The sequence below is a fragment of the Homarus americanus genome, unplaced genomic scaffold, assembly GCF_018991925.1.
Source record: "Homarus americanus isolate GMGI-L3 unplaced genomic scaffold, GMGI_Hamer_2.0 scaffold29216, whole genome shotgun sequence".
Taxonomy (NCBI): domain Eukaryota; kingdom Metazoa; phylum Arthropoda; class Malacostraca; order Decapoda; family Nephropidae; genus Homarus; species Homarus americanus.
Window position 1 is genome coordinate 80,291 of NW_024733415.1, and position 27,210 is coordinate 107,500.

Consider the following 27,210-nt stretch of genomic DNA (forward strand, 5'->3'; position numbering starts at 1 on the left):
AGGGTGTGGGGTGGGAGGTGGGGTGGAGGGGAGGAAGGTGGAGGTGGGGGGAGGGAGGGGTGTGGAGGGGAGGTGGGGTGGGGAGGTGGGGTGTGGGGTGGAGAAGGTGGAATGTTGGGATGGGGAGGTGGAAAGGATGAGGGAGGGGTGTTGACATGGAGAATTGAGAGAGGCATGTGGGCGTGGGGATGGGAGGGGTGTGGCCATGGGGATGAGAAAGATGGGGAAGGGGTGTGGGCGTAGGGATGAGAAGGATGAGGAAATGTGTGTGTGTGTGTGTGTGTATTTGTAATAACACATACAGGATGACGGTACACACACAAATGGTCAAGAACCTTGGGGAGACTCACACCAGAGAGAAATGCCTAACAACAACAACAACATTATTATTGTTATTATTAGTAGTAGTAATTACTCATTTTATCATTACCAGTCATTTGCATCAAGCTGGCAGGGTGAGATTTGCCGAGAACGAACACAAATGTCGATGAAGTCAGCCACAACAAGTTTACTGTGTGTGTGTGTGTGTATGTGTGTGTGTGTGTGTGTGTGTGTGTGTGTGTAGTCAGGTAATTACCCAGCAGTAAACGATTTCCTTTAGATCATTGACTTAAGACACTAATTAACACACTAACTGAGGCTCCAGACTTTAAAAAAACGAAGAGTAGGAATAATTAAACCTGATAATGACCTTTGAGCGATGGGTTGAAATTAATGTAAGAGTCATTACCAGACCAAATTACCCCAATTAAACATTTTTGAGGCCTTGCAGCGTTTAATTTCCCAGAGAGAGAACTGTACCACTAGTCTACTGTATGTATACCTGCACTGTGTATGCATATTGTTTGTATTACTTCACTCTCTATGTATAGTTTGTATTACTTCACCATCTATGTATTTCTGCATATACGTGGCACTGTATATGTATACTGTTTGTATGCCTGCACTGTCTATTCACATTGTTTGTATACCTGCTGTATCTATGTATATTGTTTGTATACCTTCACTGTCATATATTATTTATATACCTACATTATGTGCTGTATATTATTTGTAAACACCTACACTCGCTCCAAAAAGCTTCTTTAGAATTCTGTGTGAGACATTATGACACAACGGACTAAAGATTTTGACAACCCTACCGAGACAACAGAAATCGCAGTGTTCATATTGAAATCCACTGAACCCCTGTAGAAACTTTTTGGAGCGAGTTACATGCTCAATCAATGTGACTTGTACAACGATTTACTGAATGAATATCTACCACTCCATCGCTGTGCCTCCGACAAGCTGAGATAAATGTACGTTTGACCAACCTTGTATAGACCAAACCACGACGGCACTTAAGTTTATTGAGTTAGAGGCGAGCCCGTCGTCTATGGTGCCAGGACGATTGGGAAAAAAGCGGTGACTCGTTTAATGCTGAAACCGGGTATAGGTTTTCATATAACACGAAAACAAGACTTTTGTTATAATGCGGACATTGCCGCATGTCTAGTTATAACGTTAAAACTGAAGTATAAGGCTCGCTATATTGCTCGTTATAATGCAAAAATTGGTGAATTCTCTCGCTATAAAGCAAATTTAATTAAGAGATTCGTTTTAATGTTAAAAAATGAAGTATATAGCTCGTTATAACACAAAAACTGGCGTACAAACCTCGTTATAACGCAAGAACTGACGTACAAATCTTATTATAACGCAAAAACTGGTGTACAAATCTCGTTATAATGCAAAAACTTATTACGAGTCTAAATAACAGGAGCACTAGCATGGCTCTCGTCAAAACCCTTAAGCTGCTATACAACACTGAGTATAAAATTATCGAAACGTTAATAATGATGAACATGATTTGATATATCACTAAAAGGCGCATATAGGACTCGTTATAACACTAATATTAGACTATAAGACCCGTTATAACACGTACATAAGACTATAAGACCGTAAAGCTAAAATCAGACTATAAGACTCGTCATAACGGAAATTGGACTATAAGACTCGCTACAACACGTAAATTGGACTATAAGACTCGTTATAACACGGAAATTGGACTATAAGACTCGCTACAACACGTAAATTGGACTATAAGACTCGCTACAACACGGAAATTGGACTATAAGACTCGCTACAACACGTAAATTGGACTATAAGACTCGCTACAACACGTAAATTGGACTATAAGACTCGCTACAACACGTAAATTGGACTATAAGACTCGCTACAACACGTAAATTGGACTATAAGACTCGTTATAACACGGAAATTAGACTATAAGACTCGCTACAACACGTAAATTGGACTATAAGACTCGTTATAGCACGGAAACTGAACTATAAGACTCGCTACAGCATTCCTTATACATAAAAGTTTCCAATTCTTGTTTCCATCGGCGACTATGAACATAAATTTCTCAGATTCTATCATTCTTCTCCAAGGAAATTACACACGATAAAACGAAAAGAAATTAACCGTCAGTGAATATTTCATAAAGTATTTTGCAATTGAATTTGATATAAGGTGTACTGGACGACCCAAGTAGTAGTGGTAGTGGTGGTAGTAGTAGTGGTAGGGGGGCAATGGAGAGATGGAGCGAGAGAGACTTGTGTGGTGGTGGAGGTGTGGTAGTGGTGGTGGTAGTAGTAGTAGGTGGTAGGTGTAGTAGTAGTAGTGGTAGTGGTGGTGGTAGGTAGTGGTAGTGGTGGTAGGGGGTATGGAGAGATGGAGGGAGAAAGACTAGGTGGTGGTGGTGGGTGGTGGTGGAGGTGTGGTGGTGGTGGTGGAGGTGTGGTAGTAGTGGTGTGGTAGAAGTAGTGGTGGTGGTAGTAGTAGTGGTAGTGGTGGTGGTAGTAGTGGTGGTAGTGGTGGTGGTAGTAGTGGTAGTGGTGGTGGTAGTAGTGGTAGGGGGTGATGGAGAGATGAAGCGAGAAAGGCTAGGTGTTTGTGGAGGTGTAAAGGTTGGTGGCGGTGGTGTGGTGGAGGTGTGGTGGTGTGGTAGTGGTGGTAGTGATGGGCGGGGTTAAAGTTCGGCGTGTTCATCCCTGGAGGTGTGTGTAATCTACCGGCCATTTAACCTAATTTAGAAGCCATTTAACCTAATTCAGAAAAGACGTAAGGCAATTTAGGATCTATTTAGAGGTGAATTACAAAGTCACTTAAAGTAATTTAAAATTCGCTGGACAATTCATAAGATACATTTCAAGAACTTCCAACGTTAATTACAAAGACTTAAGAAGGAGAGTGAGTGGTTCGACATCAGTGTATTAACCGTGTATAATGGCGGCTCACTAGTAACTAAAACCCGCGTAAAAAATTCAAAACCACATTGTTCTTACCTGTACACTTGTGGCTCACCTGCACACCTAGGAGAAGTATGACTCTTCTGCACACTTGTATGGAATGTGGCTCACCTGGCTACAGTGTCTCACCTGGCCGGAATATCTCTCACCTATCTGTAGTCTCTCACCTGAACGTTCATGATGGTGGTGTCCTCGACGACGATGACATAACGTGTGGGGGCAGGACGCACGAAGGTCAGGGTGGGGGTCACGTCCCTCGTTGCCTCTCCCCCGAGGTTGCTGCCAGACCAACACGTCATTAATAACAAACATTATCATCATTATTAATACTCTCATCATTACTACACTATATATTAATTCACTATACATTGTTAATACGCTTTTCTCATGATGATCAACACTTGCCTTATTTAGTACCCATATAATTAAACAAGATAACAGCACTAAAGCTTGTTAGTACCTCGGGTTAACACACACCTCACTGTCTCTCTTTATACCTGAGATAAATACTGCTCGAGGGCTGATGTTCTCATACTGAGGGGTTAAGTCATCGTACTCAAGGGGTTAGGTTATCATACTCAAGGGGTCAAGTTATTATACTCAAGGGGTTATCATACTCAAGGGGTTAAGTCATCGTACTCAAGGGGTTAGGTTATCATACTCAACGGGTCAAGCTATTATACTCAAGGGGTTAAGTCATCGTACTCAAGGGGTTAAGTCACCATAGTCAAGGGGGTTAGGTTATCGTATTCAAAGGGTTAAGTCATCATTCTCAGAGAGGTTATGCGATGAAAAATGAAAACACCAATTCTATACGATGCAAAAAAGTCTCTAGAAATGTCCTATAAAGTTCCATCAAGTTACATCAAGTTCTGTCAAGTTCATCATCAGTTTTAATTCCCCTCAGGTCAAGGTCATGTGTTATGTAAAACTTACTCGGAACTTTTCTACCTTTTCCTCCATTACAGAAATTTAAAAGTTTTTTCCCCGACTTGACGACCTAATGAATACTCTGACTGTGCTGGCGATATGAGGTAATTAATAAAGCAGGTGATATCGTTACCACCTGAAGGGAAACTTAGTACACCTTGTTAGGTATCGCTATTAGCAAGTTTATCGTCATAACCTGAAGATATCGTAATTTAGTATGGCTGAAGATGGGATATTAACGACAAATTTTTCCTAACCTAACTTAACTTAACCTAACTTCACTCAACCTAACTTCTTGACTTAACTTTACTCAGCCTAGCTTAACCTAACTTAACCTTCCTTAACATAACTACTTACTGTCAGCTCATTAACCACTTACTGTCAGCTCATCAACCACTTACTGTCAGCTCATTAACCACCTACTGTCAGCTCATTAACCACTTACTGCCAGGCCATTAACCACTTACTGTCAGGCCGTTAACCACTTACTGTGAGCTCATTAACCACTTACTGTCAAGCTCATTAACCATCTACTGTCAGCTCATCAACCACTTATTGTCAGCTCATTATACCACTTATTGTCAGCTCATTAACTTATTGTCAGCTCATTAACCACTTACTGTCAGCTCATTAACCACTTACTGTCAGCTCATTAACCACTTACTGTCAGCTTATCAACCACTTACTGTCATTTATTAACCACCTACCGTCAGATCATCATCAACCACTTACCGTCAGCTCCATTATACCACCTCTATTGTCAGTTCATTAACCACTTACTGTCAGCCCATCAACCACTTAATAACAAATATTAACCACTTACTGTCAAGCTCATATTAACCACCTACTGTCAAGCCCATAATCCACCTACCGTCAGCCCATCAACCACTTATTGTCAGCTCATATTATACCACTTATTGTCAAGCTCATTAACTAACCGTCAGCTCATTAAATCCACTCTACTGTCAGCTCATTAACCACCTAATGTCAGATCATCAACCACTTAATAGTCAAGCTCATAAACCACTTATTGTCAGCTCATTAACCACATACTCGTCAGCCTCCATCAACCACTTACTGTCAGCTCATCAACCAATTTCACTGTCAAGCCTATAAACCACTTATTGTCAGCTCAACCACATACTGTCAGCTCATCAACCACTTACTGTCAGCTCATTAACCACTTACTGTCAGCTCATTAACCACTTACTGTCAAGCTCATACACCACTTACTGTCAGCTCATTAACCACTTACTGTCAGCTCATTAACCACTATCACACTCCATCTTTACAGTAAGCACACATTAAAAACAACCTATATCACAAATTCCTTTCATTGTGAGTTTAATTACTTTATTCGCTAATTACACCCTGCTTACTAATTATCCCTCTTAATTACTCTTTACGACACACATAATGTTATAAGTTTCGACAGATACGTATCGCCGTGATAATAGTCGTCCTTGTCTTCCACACACACACACACACACACACACACACACACACATACATACACACATATAAACACACACACACACACACACACACACCCTATAGTGGCAACTTATCACCCTGCAGTTGGCACCCTGAGTAACTCTTCGCCGTGTGGCACTGAAGGCCAGAAGAGATAGATTAGTAAAGCGAATTAATTGAATAAACTCAGCCAATACCTGAATAATAATAAATTTAAGAGCGTTTAATGTCCAATACTTATGCAAAATATGTCGACGTATGCAAATGTGTGATTGATCAAAAAAATAAGTAAAAAAAAATATATATATATATATATATTAGTGTAATTATTCCCGGTATTTTATAGTTTTAATTAAATTTTCCCGAGACCTATAAGGCTTTTTTAAATACCCTAAACACTTAATAAAATATAGATATAACAGGGAAATATTCAGCCGGAAATTCCCCAGCCGACATTTTCGTTATCAAGAGTTTGTTCAGTATTGATGGTGTTGATTAAATGATTTTTTTTATTTTTTTTTATTATTTTTTTTTTTAATTCCTTCCAGGGTAAACTTTTTAACTCCTTTCCTTGAAGTCAACTCGATAGTGAGACGAAAAGTTTGCCATGAAGTATTCAACATTCTCCTCACATTACTTTGATGGAGCTTTAAGTCCCCGAGATCCATAAACCCTGGTGAACACACACACACACATGCACACTACACATACAACACATACATACATACATACATATATATATACCCACACGCACACACACGCACACACACACACACACGAACACACAGACACACACACACACACACGAGGGAGGAAGGTCTCGTTTTAAGAACTTAACCACACCAAACCTAACATAACTTAACCTAACCTAACTTAACATAATCTAACATAACCTTACCATCCCTTAGCAAAAACCTAACCTAACCTAATTTAACTTAACCTAACCTCACCAGAAGTCATTCTCTCCGTTAGTCTATCAGTCTACCTTGTCAGTCAGTCTTTCTCTCTGTTATTCTCTCTCTTCATCAGACTCTCTCTCTATCTCTCTCTCTCCCTCACTCACCTGTTGTTAGAGAAGTCCGGGTGCTGTAGGAGGACGTCCCACACAGATCGGTGGGTACAGAGGGCGTTGTGCTTGGTGGGAGGGGAGGACCTATGGGTGGCGGCGTCACAGAACTGGGTCACGTGAGGCAGGTGATGAAGGTACATGAGAGATGACGTCACGCCATCGTTGTTACCTGCGCTGGGGGTAAAGCGGCATGACGACTCCCGGTAATCGTCACATGCGGACCTGAGGAAGAGAGATATGAGAGATAATGGGGTTGTGTGGTGAGATTTAGAGAGACAGGAGAGATTTTGTGGTGAGATATGGAGAGACGGGAGAGATTTTGTGGTGAGATATGAAGAGATGGGAGAGATTTTGTGGTGAGATATGGAGAGACGGGAGAGATTTTGTGGTGAGATATAGAGAAACGGGAGAGATTTTGTGGTGAGATATGGAGAGACAAAGAGATGCTGTGATGAAATTCTGGAGAGATAAGAGACACATGTATTATAAAACAGTTGGAAATGATGATGTATTTCTTAAATGACCTGTTTTTTTAAGTATACATATACATATATGACCTTCCTCCACCACCCACACCCACCTTCCTCCACCACCCACACCACCTTCCTCCACCACCCACACCACCTTCCTCCACCACCCACACCACCTTCCTCCACCACCCACACCACCTTCCTCCACCACCCACACCACCTTCCCCCTCCACCACCCACACCACCCTCCACACCCACACCACACCTCCACCACCCACACCACCTCCACCCCACCCACACCACCTCCCTCCACCACCCACACCACCTTCCCTCCACCACCCACACCACCTTCCCTCCACCACCCACACACCTTCCTCCACCACCCACACCAGCTCTCCACCACCCACACCACCTCCACCACCACACCACCCCACCCACACCCCACCCCACCCACACCACCTCCACCACCCCTCCACCACCCACACCACCTCCCTCCACCCACACCACCTCCACCACCCACACCTCCACACCACCCACCACCTTCCCTCCACCACCCCACACACCTTCCCTCCACCACCCACACCACACCTCCACCACCCACACTGCCTTCCTCCACCACCCACACCACACCCTCCACCACCCACACCACCTCCACCACCCACACACCTTCCCCCCCCACCCACACCACCTTCCCTCCACCACCCACACCACCCTCCACCACCCACACCACCTTCCTCCACCACCACACCACCTTCCTCCACCACCCACACCACCTTCCCTCCACCACCCACACCTTCCCACCACCCACATCACTTCCTCCACATCCACATCACCTTCCTCCACCACCTCACCACCTTCCTCCACCACACATCACCCCTCCACCACCCACACCATCTTCCACCACCCACATCCTTCCTCCACCACCCACACCACCTTCCTCCACCACCCACTCACCTTCCTCCACCACCACATCACCTTCCCTCCACCACCCACATCACCTTCCTCCACCACACACCACCTTCCTCCACCACCCACATCACCTTCCTCCACCACCCACACCACCATTCCTCCCCTCTTTTCCTTTCTTCAACGCCCCCACTCTTCCCTTTCTTTTCGACGACCCCACCCTTCCCTTTCTTTCGACGACCCCACCCTCCCCTTTCTTTTCGACGACCCCACTCTCCTCTTTCTATCAACGCCCTTCCCTACTTCTTTCTTTCAACGCCCTCTTCTTCTTTCAACGCCCCCCCCTTTCTTTCAACGCCCCGGACCCTTCCTTTCTTTCAATACCCTGTCAAGAAAAAAAAATATATACATTTCTCTGACCAAAATAAATAAATAAATATTATTTACCACTATAAATTTAATTATTTCTACCAACTTTAAATAAAATACAACCAAACAGATCCCTCATTCACCCTCTAAAAAACGGAACTCGCTTTGCTCAATAAAAAATAAATTAAAATTACATAAAGTTTTAAATAAATAAAAATTAGGGTGTTTTTAAGCCTAGTGACTTGAATTAATAACATCAGACACCCTAAAAAATCTCAGCGAGGCTCCGGGAGGTTGTCACGTCTCAAGTTTTTAATTGAGTTAAGATTACTTAAGAAGACAAGATTTTTACCTTATATATACATCTCTCTCTCTTCTCTAGGTATTGATATGACACTCTCTCTTTCTCTCTAAGTATTGACATGACATCTCTTCTCTCTAGGTATTGATATGACACCTCTCTCTCTCTATCTCTCACTTTTCTCTTCACTATGAATACACTTGGATGTTACCTGGTAAGTATATCCCTTAAACCAGGTGCTCATCAAGCCTTGGACCAGACAACACGCCATCCAATCTTCCTCGTAACCTACTTGAGATTCATTTTCTACACATACATACATACATACATACATACATACATACATACACATACACACACGCACACACAAACCTTTTTTTTTTACAAAAAAAGAATTGGGATAACAGGATAGGTGAGTCGAGCCTGGAGGGTGCAGAGAACAAGTCCACAAGACGATGGTGTGTTGTATGGGGAGGTGAGGGGGTGAGGGTGGCACTGCTGCAAGACTAGCATCATGGCACTACTGCAAGACTACATCATGGCACTCTGCAAGACTAGCATCATGGCACTACTGAACAGCATCATGGCACTGCTGCAAGACTAGCATCATGGCACTGCTGCAAGACTAGATCATGGCACTGCTGCAAGACTAGCATCATGGCACTGCTGCAAGACTAGCATCATGGCACTGCTGCAAGACTAGCATCATGGCACTGCTGCAAGACTAGCATCATGGCACTACTGCAAGACCAGCATCATGGCACGCCATTACTGCAAGACTAGCATCATGGCACTACTGCATTCAGCATCATGGCACTGCGTAAGACCAGCATAATGGCACTGCAAGACTAGCATCATGGCACAACTGCACTAGCATCATGGCACTGCTGCAAGATCATGGCACTGCTGCAAGACTCATCGCTGCAAGACTAGCATCATGGCACAACTGCAAGATCGCGGCACTATGGTGATTAGCATCATGGCACTGCGCAAGACTAGCATCATGACTACTGCAAGAGCGCGCATTGCAAGATGCTGCAGATTAGCATCATGGCACTACTGCAAGACTAGCATCATGGCACTGCTGCAAGACTAGCATCATGGCACTGCTGCGAATGCACTGCAAGACTAGCATCATGGCACTGCTGGAAGACTAGCATCATGGCACTACTGCAAGACTAGCATCATGGTACTGCTGCAAGACTAGCATCATGGCACTGCTGCAAGACTAGCATCATGGCACTACTGCAAGACTCAGCATCATGGCACTACTGCAAGACTAGCATCATGGCACTACTGCAAGACCAGCATCATGGCAATTACTGCAAGACTAGCATCATGGCACTGCGCAAGACTAGCATCATGGCACTACTGCAAGACTAGCATCATGGCACTACTGCAAGACTAGCATCATGGCACTCTGCAAGACTAGCATCATGGCACTACTGCAAGACAAGCATCTACTTTCAGCATCATGGCACTGCTGCAAGACTACATCATGGCACTACTGCAAGACTAGCATCATGGCACTACTGCATTCATGGCACTACTGCAAGACTAGCATCATGGCACTACTGCAAGACTAGCATCATGGCACTGCTGCAAGACTAGCATCATGGAATTACTGCAAGACTAGCATCATGGCACTACTGCAAGACTAGCATCATGGCACTGCTGCAAGACTAGCATCATGGCACTACTGCAAGAGCTAGCAAGCATCATGGCACTACTGCAAGACTAGCATCATGGCACTGCTGCAAGACTAGCATCAAATCACTGCAAGACTAGCATCATGGCACTCTGCAAGACTATCATGATATTGATGCAAGACCAGCATACTGCGAAGACTAGCATCATGGCACTGCTGCAAGACTAGCATCATGGCACTACTGCAAGACCAGCATCATGGCACTGATGCAAGACTAGCATCATGGCACTACTGCAAGACTAGCATCATGGCACTGCTGCAAGACTAGCATCATGGCACTGCTGCAAGACTACATCATGGCACTACTGCAAGACTAGCATCATATACTGCTGCAAGACTAGCATCATGGCACTACTGCAAGACCAGTATTATGGCACTGCTGCAAGACTACCATCATGGCACTGCTGCAAGACCAGCATCATGGCACTGCTGCAAGACCAGCATCATGGCACTGCTGCAAGATTCAGGCTCCAGCATCATGGCACTGCTGCAAGACCAGTATTATGGCAGTGCTGCAAGACTAGCATCATGGCGGACTGCTGCAAGACCAGCATCATGGCACCGCTGCAAGACTACATCATGGCACTGCTGCAAGACCAGCATCATGGCACTGCTGCAAGACCAGCATCATGGCACGGCACGCCGACAGTGTATGGCACTGCTGCAAGACCAGCATCATGGCACTGCTTCGCAAGACCAGCATCATGGCACTGCTGCAAGACCAGCATCATGGCACTGCTGCAAGACCAGCATCGTGGCACTGCTGCAAGACTAGCATCATGGCACTGCTGCAAGACTAGCATCATGGCACTGCTGCAAGAAGACTAACTTCACAGCACTACTAAAAGAATTAAATTAAACGGTGCACCAAGCCACAGCTGTCAGCGGTGGGAAATTAGTGGAGCAGCAGGAGGTATTGTTAACAGCAGCAGCAGCGTCATCAACCTTAACAGCAGGAAAAGCACAATCAATAGTACTATAACAGCAGCAGTAGCAGTACCATTACAGCACCGTAAACAGCACCATCACAGCAGTAGCAGTACCATACGTACCGTGAACAGTACCATATGTGCACCACAGCACCACCAGAACAGCAGTAACGGCACCATTACAGCACCATGAACAGCACCATCACAGCAGCAGTAGGAAACTGTCACAGTGAGTTAAAAAAGTTATGGCGTCTGAGTCGTGACCAGCACTTCCTCCTTCCCTCCCTCCTTTTTCTTCCTTTTCTTCCCTCCTTCCTTTTTCCTTCTTCCTCTTCCTTTTTTCTTCCTTTTTCTTCCTCCTTCCTTTTTTTCCTTTCTCTTCTTCTTTCCTTTTTCTTCCCTCCTTCTTTTCTTCCATCTCTTCCTCCTTCCTTTTTCTTGCTTCTCTTCCTTCCTTCCTTTTTTTTCCTTCTCTTCCTCCTTTCCTTTTTTCTTCCTTTTCTTCCCTCCTTCCTTTTTCTTCCTTCTTCTCTCCTTCCTTTTTTCTTTTCCTCCTTCTTTTTCTTCCTTCTCTTCCCGCCTTCCTTTTCTTGCTTCTTCCTTCCTTCCTTTTTCTTCCTTCTCTTCCTCCTTCCTTTTCTTCCTTCTCTTCCTCCTTCCTTTTCTTCCTTCTCTTCTCTCCTTCCTTTTTCTTCCCTCCTTCTTTTCTTCCTTCTTCTCTTCCCTCTTCCTTTTCTTCCTTCTTCCCTCCTTCCTTTTCTTCCTTCTCTTCTCTCCTTCCTTTCTTCCCTCCCTTCTTTCTTCCTTCTCTTCTCTCTTCCCTCTTTCCTTTTCTTCCTTCTCTTTCCTCCTTCCTTTTTCTTTCCTTCTCTCCTGTTTTTATATTCTCCTTCTTCCCCTCCTTTTGCATCTCTTTCTCCCCCCTCCTTCCCTCCCTCCTGCCTCTTATTTCTCCTGGACTTAGGTGTGTCTGTCTGGGGTCTGTCTGTCTGGGGTCTGTCTGGCTGGGGTCTGTCTTTCTATCAGTGTCTGTCTATGTCTGTCTCTTTTTAACTCAAAACATTTATAACTGCTACAGGTGTGGGGTGAAGGGGGGGGTGGGCATGGTGGGGAGGGAGGGGGAGGGGGGGGGGGAGGGAGGGAGGGTGGGAGGGAGGGAGGTGGGGTGTAGGAGGGAAGAAAGGAGGGAGGAGGGAGGGAGGGAGGGAAGAAGGAGGGAGGGAGGGAGGGAGGGAGGGAGGGAGGGAGGGAGGGAAGGAGGAGGGAGGAGGGAGGAGGGAGGAAGGAAGGAGGGAGGGAGGAGGAGGGAGGAAATATTAGAAGCATCAATAATGTGGTTCCGACACACACGCTCTCCCAAACACCGCTTGGGAAATTTAGAACAGCTTCCAGGTACTGATTCATGAATACTAATGCACACACACACACACACACAAGCACAGGAACAAACATACACACACAAGGGCTTACACAAACACACAGAAAAGCACACAAACACACGTAGTATATGTTCACAGAAACTTACGTACACACACACACACACACACAAGGGCTTACACAAACACACAGAAAAGCACACAAACACACGTATATGTACACATAACCTTACGTATACACACACACACACACACACACACACACACACACACACACACACACACACACACACACACACACACACACACACACACACACACATAAATAAGTTACCTCGCCGCTAAAGCCCATAAAACAGTTTAACAATTTTCACAGCCTCTTGATATAAGCACCGCCGGCTTAAACGATCTATGAAATAAAAAAGAGTAAGTTTGGGCCAAATTATTGCAGGGTTAAAGGGAGGAGAAACGTATATTACTTTAAGCTTCACTTACGACGCCCTATTGAAGCTTCTTGTGATACCTTTGTGAAGTTTCATTTATAAAAATATCTTGCAGGTTCATTTACAGTAGCATTCTTTAAAATATTTTCTTGAAGCCTAACTTATAAAAACTTACCTGAAGCTTCACTTACAAAACCTCACCTGAAGCCCCACTTAACACACAAACCCCCCCAACAGATATAAAATTTTACAGAGAGAGAATAAAAGTTTGGATATTTAGCTCCTCATAAACTAACCTGTGTGTGAGGGAGGGAACATTTCCACCCAACCCTGGATTATGAGGCGAGAGAACCTGCTCATATTTATCCTTGAATTATGAGTCAAGAAAAACTACTCACATGACTAATTATGAGAGAAGAATCTTTAAACCCAATCTTAGTTTATGAGATCAAAGAAAACAGACATATACTCATAATTACATCAAATATACAAGATTATGAGTTAAGGTGAAAAAAAAATATATAAATTTTAATGAGGGGAAAAGTTCTCTTCTCTAGCGGACAGAAAACCGGGGAAAACTAATGGAGTTTTTATGTTAAGTCGTTATAACTCCACAGAATAATCACTCAAAGGTCACAGAGCCAGGATGTGTGTGTGTGTGTGTGTGTGTAAAAGAGAGAGAGAGAGAGAGAGAGAGAGAGAGAGCAGTTACGTTTCTGTGGCCTATAAGAAGTTTTGTCTATCTGCCAACCTGTCTGTCCAATTACCTGTCTGTCTGTCTGTCGTTATGTCTCTTGTCTGTCAATATCTCTCAGTCACTATCCCTGTGTGTCTGTCGTTGTGTATGTGTCGTTGCGTCTGCCTGTCCTGTCGCTGTCTCTTGGATCAACTTTGTCTGCATCTACTTATTGAATTTCCATTATTGGTTACTGTTAGTCAACCAGGGAGAAAATCGTGCGAGGTTTGGTGAATAAAATCATTATTATCCATTATGGTACGACTGTGTGTGTGTGTGTGTGTGTGTGTGTGTGTGTGTGTGTGTGTGTGTGTGTGTGTGTATTTTTCGTCTCTCTTCGTCAGTATTAACACAGTACCTCTCTAAACTAACTACCTTGACTGTCCTGCTCACCGCCTGGATACTTACACACACACACACACACACACACACACACACACAGACACACACACACACACACACACATACACACACACACATACACACACCTCCTCTTTCCATTCCATTTTCTTTCGTCTCTTTCCTTTTTCTCTCTCTCTCTCTCTCTCTCTCTCTCTCTCTCTCTCTCTCTCTCTCTCTCTCTCTCTCTCTCCTCTCTCTCTCTCTCTTCTATCCTCTTTAATCCTCTTCCTAATCTTCTTCTTTTCCTACTTCTTGTTTTTTCGCCTTTACCTCCCCTCTTCTTATTTCTCCATGCTTCCTTCTCTACCCTATTTCTCCCCCTCCTCTTCCTCCTCCTTTACCCTACCTCTTCCCTCCTCCTACTCTTCCTCCAGGTCATTTAACAAGCAAAAGCAGCCATAGACCAAAATAAATATATAACTTCACTCATTTATTGCCGTTTTTAACTCTCTCTCTCTCTCTCTCTCTCTCTCTCTCTCTCTCTACTCTCTCTCTAATTATTGTCATCGCTGTTTTAAGGCATATCGAGAAAAAAAAGCAGATCTATAAAAATAAAAAAAATAAATGCCTGCCTACAAAATTATTCACGTGAAAATCTACAAAATTTCCGCAGAATAAAAACAAATCTAAGTAAAATATATAAAACATCCATAGACACATCTACACAAAAAAAAATATGTATAAAAACACAACTAAAAATATCTACATACAAATCTACGTAAATTCAACAAAACTCTACTACATGTCTAAAAAAATAAAATATTTAAATAAACCTCGACAAAAATAACCATATTTAATCTACAAAAAAAAAACATCTAAATAAAAATGCCTAAATAAAAATGTCTAAAAAAAAACTATCAACATTTTTCTCCCCAGCGGCAAACAAAACTGAAAGACGTTTTTTTTCCACTAGTCCACAGAAAAGAAGACAACAAAAATGTAAATGGTGGATGCGTTTTGCTGCAACCCCAAAAAAAAACAAATTTGGTGGAAACTGTATAAAGTGAGAGAGAGAGAGAGAGAGAGAGAGAGAGAGTGTGTGAGTGTAACGAGGAAAAAGGAAAGGTAGAAAGAGGGAGGGGAAGTGAGGGCGAGAGAAAAGAGAGGGTTAAAAGTGAGAGAGAAAAGTTAGAGATGAGCGGAGAGTTAGTGACAGCAAAAGACGAGGAGAGAGAGAGAGAGAGAGAGAGAGAGAGAGAGAGAGAGAGAGAGCAGTACACCCAACACTCCCACAGCAGCAGTAAATCTCCGTAAAGTGTGAATTCCCAAGTATTAATCACAGCACCACAGTACACATCCCCTGAGGCATGAATCTCTCTCTCTCTCTCTCTCTCTCTCACACACACACACATCACGCGCGTCCTTCCATAACTTTAACCCCCGAGATTATGCCCTGTACCGTACCCTTAACCCTTAAATAACACCCCATATACAATAAAGGGAATATATTAACCCTACGCTAACATCTGACCTAAAGAAATGATGCTTCACAACACGTTTCCATTACACCAGTAGTCTTTAATATAACACATGTTCGGGTATCGGTTGAGGGTGATTACAGAATGTGTGTGGTGTTTACTGCCCAATGATTCAGCTATGGGGACTGTAGTTTTGATATGGAATGGGGGTAGAGGGAAGAGTAGGGAGAGGGGGGGGAGGGGATAGATTACGTGAAAGAAGGAACTGCTTGAATTTATTACATCTTGGTATAAGGGAGGTAATCTTTTTTTTTTTTTTTAGGTTAAGGTGGGGAAAGGATGGAAGGCATGCTGGGGCTCAAGGCACAGCCTTGACTCAGAGACTTGGTATTGGTATTATATAAACCAAACACACTCAAATTCCCTAATTATTCCCCAAAATATTCAAAATTCCCCAGAAATTTCCCAAAAAGCCCATTTCCCTATTTGTCCCCAGATCTGTCCAGATTTCCCAATCTGAGGACAAATTCCCCAGAAGTGGGAACGCTGATTGGCTAGACAAGTCACATGACACCAAGGTGATTGGCGCGTGAGTCAAATGGAAACAGTTTCTGTCTCCAAAATATAAGTTCTTGGGTGAACTTGAACTCCAAAATACTCGAAAAGTCGAAAAATATAAATTTGTGACGGAAACGAAATATTTATTTATTTATTTATTTATTTTTTGCTCGATCTCCCTATGTAAATATAAATATGAAGTTTCGTGGTCGACCTTTTCGAATCTTAACCCAAACAAAGGTACAGTATAATATATATACAGTACATGGGAATTCTTAAACAGCGTTTTTACATGATTTATGGTTATACCATACATTTGTTCAATCCTGCACCTCGACAGATAGTCTGTGCGGGAACATTTATTCCACTCTTTGTGCCCATCACGTAAACACTTTCTTCCTTAGAAAACACATGTGGTAAGGTGCCATTTTGATGGTGTCAAGGTTGGTGCTACATTTATTGCACACTGCACAAACCGATGACCATAACTCCACCAGGAGCATTAATTATCGCGCCCTCATCCAGCCCTCAGTTTTGGCTTGCCGATGCACCTCTCTCTTTCCCAAGGTTGATGGCATTAACCGCTCATTAACTCGTTTGGGACGAGCTGTGGACACCGCTCTGAGCCCCCACGTCTGCGACTCGTGTGTGGGGGTCAGACCACCACACCAAAATGAGTAAATTCATATTAAAAACAAGTGATCCCATCTTTTAGTAAACATAGAGCGTGAAACAGTTCTATACATTCACGCCGCTGGGAGATATTTAGTTGGTGGTGGACGATGAGCTGTCACTTGGGTCGCATCTGCTTTGACTATATAGTCAAATATTTGTTTGTTATATGTCATGCATGAGGGACTTTTATTGCGCCTTTCAATTGAAAAATAAGGGCATTTGCATTTGTTACATCATATTTCTTTGATGTCATACAGATTCACATATAAACACATTATTGATATGCATGTAAAATATATTGAAATTTATATTGAAAAATGATCAATGGCATAATTTTCATTTGTTTTATGAATGTCACTCTTTCCTGAGAACTTCAATAACCTGCCATCTTTACCAGGAGAGAGAGAGAGAGAGAGAGAGAGAGAGAGAGAGAGAGAGAGAGCTTGTCTGTTCACATTTTTTACTCTTAAATTCATAACGGAATGTTAGATGAAATGTGTATAACATCCTCAGGTAAGGGACATTATAACCAAGAATACTCACAGGTGTGTGTAGTTCAGAATCCCAACACGAGGACTTTTTGAGGTGACTGTATTTATGTGTGGGTGTTATGTATATATATATATATATATATATATATGTGTGTGTGTGTGTGTGTGTGTGTGTCAAGTTTCACGAAGCACCTCAGCAACACAACACAACACCTCACCCCCCGGGATATTACTCCTCTTCCCGCACAAAGCCTCCTCCTCCTCCTCCTCCTCCACTATTACGTGTCTCTCATCTTTATCACAGTATCCACTAAGTGAAACAGCAATTTGTGGCCTTTTCTTCACTTTGTTTTTATCTTTCACGCGCTCTATGTTCATAGTTCACTACCCAGGTGACAGTAGCTCGTTGGTTGTATCGTCCACCTGATAGTGTTCCTGAATGGTTTAAGAATACATAAATGCACCACAATCCTTTTGCAGCCATCTTGTAGGGCTCCCTGAGTAATATCATCAACTACGTGCTGTACATAGATCAACAACTACGTACATGACCATCAATTACATACCAAAATCATCAACAACACAAAATATTAACTATGTACATAGATCAACTATTTGTACAGATCGTCAACTATGTACATTCATCATCAACTACGTACATACATCAACTACGTACAAAGATAATCAACTACGTTCACACATCATCAACTACGAGGTACAAAGAACACACGTACGGAGTCAGGAAGAAAACTATTTATTACAAGCTACAGTAACTACAGGGAAAGCACATCACTACAATGGGCCGGGCAACACTATGATTATTCTTAGCAAACAGCGTATATTACAAGGCCCAGGTAGTACAGGTACTACAAATAGCAGCCTCAAGTCACGCCCATAGCCGTATAACACAGCAGCATAACTCCACAGCCACAGCCCTATAATTCAGCTGTGAACTACAAAAGTGCAGGGAGTTTCCAGCGGTACAGATCCACAAAAGCAGGTTTTTCAGTGGTACACGGCAATAAAAGTGGGTGTTACAGCGGTATACGGCAACAAAATTATTTGTTCCAGCGTTAGACGGCCACAAAAGTACCTGGTAGTTTTTCTGCGGTACACAGCTACAAAGGTAAAGATAAATAATTTCTAGACTCTACAAGTACAGGGCCATATATTAAAGGTACTTCCAGAGTTACACACCCAACACAAAAACCAGAACGACTACAAGTTCCCAGTAGCGCAAACACGGTCGACCAGCCAACGACGACCCACCTTCAGTATTACCCCCTATGACGACAACCGAAATTTGTTTAACCTCTGACGTAACTGCAGGCGGACATGCACTTCACGCACCCTCCTATACAGCATTAACACACGCCCCTATGTAACTTCACCCTATTACGTGTAAAAAAAAAAAAAATAATAAAATAAAATCCTGCATCACGCGGTATGGACCACATAATGTTCCCTTGATGAAAATAATTCCAATTTAATTACAACACAACTGCAGAATTTTTGTATCTATCAGGATTTTTGAGGTAATGAACCATAGTGTGCTGTTATCTATATGGGGAAATATATTCTTGGGTAAATATTATACATTATAGATAAAACGTGTAAAGCAACGAGGAATAATTACAGGTATTACCACGCCCCTATGTGCAGAAACCCCTAAAATAGGTTGTGGGAAAAGACCTTTATGTTAGAGAAACCTTATTATATAATTATGGCTATCATATTGTTGAGTGAGTGTAGAGGGGGTGGGAGGCCCGATAGCTTAGCCAGGGTCGATACTGCTGCTGTAGGACCTCTGGCTGTTCTCCTGCCTGTTGCTGTAGGACCTTCAGATGTTCCCCTGCCTGTTGCTGTGGGACCTTCAGATGTTCCCCTGCCTGTTGCTGTGGGACCTCTCGCCATGCTATTGCAAAGCCTCTGGTCGCCCCCCCTCCCCGTTATTGCAAGGCCTCTGGTCACCCTCCTCTCCGTTGTTGCAAGACCTCTGGTCGCCCTCCTCTCCGTTATTGCAAGGCCTCTGGTCGCCCTCCTCTCCGCTGTTGCAAGACCTCCGGTCGCCCCCAGCCTTCATTGCTTCGCCTGCTTGATCTTGATATTGCTGCCGCCTGACATTGTTCGTGCACCAGGAATTCTGGCCTGACTCCTTCCTACTTTGTTCCTAGCGCCCGTCACTTGTTTCTGTAGAGTTCTGACCATTCTCTCTCTTGTTATACTCTTGGTGCTTGAAGCTCTTCTTTCTGTAGAGCTGTTGTTGTCGTTGCTGCGTGGTTACAGACAATACAATTCTGCAGACTTCCTGCTGATGACACCGACAGATTGTGTCAAAATCTAAAGACTGTATAGTACATATGTTCCTGAATGATGACTTGTATTGGTATTCATAAAAAATATAATTTTCCTGTTGCTGGGTTCCACCTTCCTCGTTAGTCTTATTAAAGGAGACGTACGTGTGTGTGTGTGTGTGTGTGTGTGTGTGTGTGTGTGTGTGTGTGTGTGTGCGTGCGTGCGTGTGTGTGTGTGTGTGTGTGCGTGTGTCCACCCAGCAATATAAAAATTATGGGACAACAAAACCATCATGGTCTTTCTCACACACACACACACACACACACATTCTTCCCTGGCTCACTAGAGACCTCGTAACCCCCAACGTACATAATACAAAACATCGATATCATCTTTTTCCCGGCTCGTTATAACCTCTTTAAGGAGAATTTCCGCTGACAATTTAAGGTTTTGATATCGTCCAGTCACGCATCGAGAGGCAGCCAGGTTGCATGAGAAACTTCCATATTATTGAAATTCGTAAAAACAGCTCCCATTTAGAGGCGTTATAAGCCATGGTTCATATAGTGTTGTGTTATCTACAGTGGGCGGCCATGATATCAAGTGTGGGCGGCCATGGTATTATCAGTAACATGTTTTCATACCGTCGATATTGTCATACCACCACCACCACCACCACGATTTACTACCACTGCGATCCACTACCACCATTATATTACCACTACCACCACGATTCGCTACTAACTCCACCACGATCCACTACCACCACCACGATCCATTAACACTACCACCACGACCAGTATACTACCTCCATCACCATAATACATCACCATTATTTCCACATGTACAACAATCTCCTTCACACACATACCTGTAACATTGTCCCTCTCACACACACACACACACACACACACCTGGTGGACAGTTTCGCTTTAATAATATGATATAAATTCGCGTTAAACTATAAATAACGCGGTAAGACCCATTTTTCTGAATAAGTGTTACAAAAACTCTCTTTTGAACTGGTGGGCGTGAGGGTGCAGGGCTAGAAGACATGGCTGTGTTGGCGTGGGCGTGAAGATTCGATGTAAAGACGTGGGCGTGAAGGATAGTGAATTCTATTTTTTTTATTTTTACATTCGTCTCTCGACAGAATATGAAGGGCTGTCGTCATCGTCGTCACCACTACCATCGTCACCACAATCATCTCTCCTCATCACTATCATCGCCGTCACAATTATCAACATCGTCACCATTATTATCCCCATCATCATCATCATCGTCATCAACATCCCCATCATCGTCGTCATCATCATCATCACTGTCGTCACCACTACCATCGTCACCACTATCAACATCGTCACCATTATCAACGTCAGACTTAATGATCGTCCTCGTCAGGTCAAATTGGCATGTATAACCCAGCAGATTAACACACACACAGGCCCTTGTAACCTTTCCCACATCTCCTGTCACTTGGACTACTTAAGGCCACCACAGTACTCCTAAAATTAGCACATCTTCCTCTCCTCTGCACTTAAAACAACTTAAACGTCTCAGTGCTTTACTTAAAACTTATACGTCCCATTGCTTTCCTTAAAACACTTAACATCTTCCACCACAATAATTAAAAATCGTTTAAGTTTCTTACATTGTACTTTAAAACAATTTAAATTCTCTCTACTTTACTTAAAACAACTCACGTTACTTAAAACAACTTAACATCTGCCCGCTGTATTTAAAGTACGGAGCAAATCACTTCACGTCATTTAAAACACTTAACACTTAAAAAAAAGACTTCAATACATCACATCATCCACGACACAGTCTCACACGTATGACTTCACTTATAATGCAAGAATCACTTAAAAGACTCCAAGTAACATTTTCACTTATAAATAATTTCCACATAAAAAATCAAATAGTAATTGGAAATATTAGAAGCTATTTTGTCTCTCCATTCTCACCAGCTCCCCAAGAATTGTTCAAAACAATTATACTTTCGAATTTAATTCTGAATTCTTCGTCAGATTTCACAGGATGTTTTTTTTTTCATATCGGAATTTATTTAGAACCAGAACACCTGTGGGTATTTTGATTCTATCTTACTATTTACTCCCCTAACTTGGCTAATTTAGCTGAAATGAATTGATCTTAACCTAAAAGTAACCAAACTCAACCCTATCTAACGGAAGCTAACCAAATCTAACTCAAACCTAACATAATCTAACATAAAACAAAGATATTTTTTTTTATAAATATCCTAAATAAGTGTGTGTGTGTGTGTGTGTGTGTGTGTGTGTGTGTGTGTGTGTGTGTGTGTGTGTATGTGTGTGTGTGTTTCTTATGCGGTTCTTGTCAGCATAGGCAATAATTCTATTCCCAAGACTGTCAGCAATTGTAACCCTCTCTCTCACCCTCCTCTGCATCCCTCCATCTCCTCCCTCACTTCATCCCTCCCTCCCTCCCTCCCTCCATAAATCCACTCCCTACCCCTCCCTTCATCCCTTCATGCAGCTAGCTGGTTGATGCAGCTGGTGTGGTGGACCAGTTCTTGGCCACAACCATCACTACTACCACCAGCTACCACAACTCCCTCTACCACCATCACTACCACAACTCCCTCTACCACCATCACTACCACAACTCCCTCTACCAACACCAGCTACCACAACTCCCTCTACCACCATCACTACCACAACTCCCGCTACCACCATCGTTAATATTCCGCCAATAAAACAGTCATTCTAAAATTTTCATATTATACTTTACTATTTTATCATAAATCCTAGACTGAAATTATTTCCTGTATGAACAAAGAGAGAGAGAGAAAGAGAAAGAGAGAGAGAGAGAGAGAAACAGATTTCTCTCCATATTTCATTGAGAAAAAAAACATTCTCTCAAATGCCATCCGAGACAGAGGATGACTAGGTAAGAGAACTCTCTCTCTCTCTCTCTCTCTCTCTCTCTCTCTCTCTCTCTCTCTCTCTCTCTCTCCCTTTTATCTTCTGTCTCTTTCTCATTCTATCAACTTTTCTCCCTTATTTACTTTCTCATTCTCTCCTTAATTTGTCTCCCTATCTTTCCCTCTCATTTTATTCCTCCGCATCTCTCCCTCTCATTTTTCTCTTCACCTCTCTCTTATTTTCTCATCTCTCCCTCTTAATCCTAAAATAGATACCAAGATATACACAAACTCACAAAAAAAAAATATCTGATAATCTGATCCTTAAACCAATAATCCACAAGTATCATTTTTTACTGCCATAAAACCTCCCATATCACGGCGAGGACTAAAATAATACCAATACAATTGACGTAAAATTTGATGCTGGGTTCTCGTGTTTCAACGTTTATCTAAAATATTACCTTTTGTGTGTCAGTATTAAAATGTAAAAAAAAAATAAAAAAAAAATGTGAAATAAAAAACAGGTATTTTATAACGAAGAGCAATACGGTGGAAGACTTGTGCAACTGTGGGTATTTTTTTGGTTACTGATATTATTACTATTATTATTGCAATTTTTTTGTATTATTATTATTTCCTACTACTACTACTACTACTACTACTGATACTGATAATAATAATAATAATAATAATGGTAGTAATAATAATAGTCATAATAATAATAATGATGATGATGATGGATGATAATCCCCATTATAAACAATTGTCATTCTTCTCCTCCAGATCATCAAGGTTGACGGTACAGACTTAAAGCTAGTGGTACAAACACGAAAAAATCTGAAGAAAGAAAAAAAAACAATTAAGGAAACCGGAACGAGAGCCAGACAGATTAAGTCATCAGGGCGAACTTTCCAAGACAGACTGGCCTCACAACCAAGAAGAGTAACTGTATAGAAAACGAGAAGTGGGGAGGAATGGGCAAGGTTATGTTAGTTTAGTTTAACAAATTTATTGACAAAGCTTGGAGTACAGTTTGCCTATTCTGAGTAATTCAGTCAGGTCTTGACACTGAGGGTGGTATCACTTCTCACTGCCACGCAGGACAGAGGTTCATCCACAAAGGAATAGATCATATTCATTAACAGTATATATAGGTCAGAGTCATGTGGGTGATGTCACTGTTCACTGCCATGCAGGACAGTGGTTCATATACATTGGACGTCATATTCTAAATTGAAGACTAATCAGTGTGGGCTAGCAAATTTTGGATAAACAGCAAGAATGTCCTCAAGCACCCTTGATTCAATGTAGTAATTACAAAGTTCATGATACAATAAGCCAGATGGCCTGAAGTCTCTGACAGTGTCACATTCAATAATATAGTGTTCAAGAGTATGTTTTAAAAGTTTATCACAAAGTTTACATACTGAGTGTTCCGGTATGGGTACAGCGTTACTAACTTGCCAGATGTGTCTGTATCCTAGCCTAATTCTGGCCACAACTATATCACATTGTCTAGTTCTGTTCTTATGCTGGCCATACCGGTACCTCTTGTCACAAAATTTGTCATATTTACTAATGCTACAACTGCCAGGTCTCTTTGCATTTCTCAGTTCTTCTAGATCAGAGTTCATGATTCTGACTTGAATGTTTTTAAGTACAGCATTGAACAGGCCAAGGTCGCGGTCAACATTTTCTTTCTTACATGCCTCATTGGCGAGTCTATCAGCACAGTCTTGATACCTAATTCCAACATGGAACAGAATCCACACAAATTCGATATAAGAGTTGTTCTCATTGGCAGTTATCACATTTCTTTTAATATAACATACAACTTTAGACATAGAACCTGACGGGCTGTTCATTGATTTCAAAGCAATTTGTGAGTCACAGAATATCACCCCACCTCCATTTTCTTTCAGGTGTCTGTAGCTAAGTAGATTCCAGTCAATTCAGGTTGTGTTGTGCTCGCCCAGTTGTTCAGCCTTTGCTTGTTTGACACTATCATCTCTTTTTCTTTATATATTATAATAGCACAGCCTGTTCTACTTGTGATTGTCTGCACAGAACCATCAGTAAAAGCATAACATTCACTTGATTTAATACTCTCTATGTGTCTGTTAATAGTTTCTAGTGTGACACATCTCACCACATCGGTATTTAACATTTGCTTACTACCAACAGGAGTGTAATTAATAGGAACTGATATATCCAGCCAAGGAGGAAGGGCATTAATGGGTTCGTCTGGGGTGATTGGGACATTCAGTTTCAAGAGATCTGCAACACTTTATGAAGCCACGCCCCAAAGAGAGTCTTTCGTGGAAGGTTAGAGAGATAGTCGGGATTACTTACATAGAACATCAACTCAATTTGAGCTGTAGTTTGGGGACCATTGTGAAAGTTGGGAGTTTGGCGGGGTATGAAGAGGGTGGGAGAAGAGGAGGAATAGAGGGGAAAAGGGGAGGAATAGAAGGGAAAAATGGGAGGAGAGGAGGAATAGAAGGGAAAAGGGGGAGAGGAGAGGAATAGAAGAGAAAGGGGTGGGGAGAAATAGGAGGAATGGAAGGCGAAAGGAGAGGAAGAGGAGAATTAGAATGGGAAAGGGAGAGGAAGAAGAATTGAATTGAATTGAATTGAAACAGTTTATTTAGCCAGAAAAACACAGATACAGAGTGGATAATAATGACAATATTAACATGGCTGAGCCAGTTGAGAACCTGAGCTCTCTTTTAGGCACCTGATATATACTATACATATATCTCAGGGAAGTATTATGTAACATTAGTATCATCTGGAATAGTACAATAGCATGGTGGTATTAAGAACATCTCATAATGTTACCACGGAGCGGTACAACATGGGTTGTACAGTAATAAGGTTGAACAAGAGGACAGAGCTGTCAGGATTTTGACTAGTTGGCAAATATGTTTATTGCAATGGTAATTACTTATCTATTTACATGATCATTTCCGATAAAAAGGTTTTGATGGCACAATAAAAGCAGGTACTGTAAATATAGTAGGTGTTACAAGAAATATTAATACTTAGTAAATAGATATTTTTTTAAGAGATGATTTAAAGGAGGGGAGCGTAGTCTTTGCTCGGATGGGTGGGGTAAGTTGTTCCACACCTTCACACCGTGATATTTTATGGAGATCTGGGACTGAGAGGAGCATATGGGGGGTGGTCTTAGTAGCTCTGGGTGCCTTAAGTTGTATCTCTGAATATTCCGGAACTGGAAATAATTATTGTCAAGCAAGTGATTGGTAGAATTGTAAACAAAGAGGGCACAGCAGTAGGTGTTAATGTCTTCGAATTTTAAAATTTTCAATGTAGCATATTTCTCGTTTGTGTGATCTGTTTTTTTCAAGCAGGTCATTGTCCGTACAACTCTCTTTTGTGCAGTAACCAGAGATTGTGTTTTTGAAGAGCCAGAGGCCCCCATAGTGTGTGACAGTGTATCAGGTGTTGGTAGACAAGATCATGATAGATTTCTTTCATTGCTGTGAGAGTGAGTGACTGTCGAGTGTGATACATGATACCGCACTGTTTATTGACAGAAGAGAACGGGGAAGATGGGATGCAAAGAAAAGAGTGGGAGAGAAAGGAGGATTAGAAGACGAAAGGGGAGAAAGAGAAGGAATGGTGTAATCCAGAACATAACTAAAGGCTATATAATAATTAGTCTCTTTAAATTTATTTTTCTGGCGATATATAACGTTTAAATCTCATTCTCAGTTCCTAGTGGTAGGGGAGGAAGAATGGGATGAGGGAGAGGGGAAGAGGGAGAGGGGGAATGGGAGGAGAGGGAGGAGAAGGAAGGAGAGAGGAGGAAATGGAGGGTGGGGGGGGAGGGAGGAGGAAATGGGGGTAGAGGAAAACGTTGAGGAGGAGGCGGGGATGGGAGGGAGGGGTGGAGGGAGGGGAGAATGTTGTATGGAAGGGGAAAAGATATTGAGTGGTGGGTATGATAAGAGTTGAAGTGGGCAGAGGTATTAATGGCGTGGTTGTGGGTGAGGGAGGGAAGTGAGGTGGTGATGAGAAGGAGGGGAAGGAGGTGAAAAGAGGGAAGGGGGTAGAAAAGAAGGTGATGGTGGTGGTGAAGAGTTGAGGGAGGGAGGAAAGAAAGGAGAAGGATGGAAGAGAGGAAAGAGGTGAAGGGAGGGAGGAATGAGAGGAATGGAGGGAGGTGAAACAAAATAGAGAGAGAGAGAGAGAGAGAGAGAGAGAGACCAACGACCATTAACCCTTCCGCACCAACTAGTTCAATACGCCTGAAACTTGATAATTGTTAATTAAATTGATGTAACGACGCAACAATTTACGTCACCCGAAAATCATTATAATGTTTTGTTGAGGTGAATAAATAAATATATAATTAATATACACCATTTATTTTAGACGAGGTGGTTAGTCACTGTCTTCACACACACACACAAAACACACACACACAC

The 27,210-nt window shown here is 42.4% G+C and overlaps 1 protein-coding gene across 1 annotated transcript in view; it reads right to left on the bottom strand.

The window, feature by feature from the left end:
* The window catches only part of LOC121869808 (calcium-activated chloride channel regulator 1-like), a gene marked incomplete at its 3' end in the record, with an annotated part of 206,955 nt that overhangs the window by 64,464 nt on the left and 115,281 nt on the right, over positions 1-27,210 (bottom strand). The window contains exons 4-5 of the mRNA XM_042371386.1: positions 6,766-6,993; positions 3,467-3,578 (exon numbers count right to left, since the gene is read on the bottom strand). Of these exons, the coding sequence (XP_042227320.1) occupies positions 3,467-3,578; positions 6,766-6,993 (340 nt within the window). The remainder of the gene's footprint in view (positions 1-3,466; positions 3,579-6,765; positions 6,994-27,210) is intronic.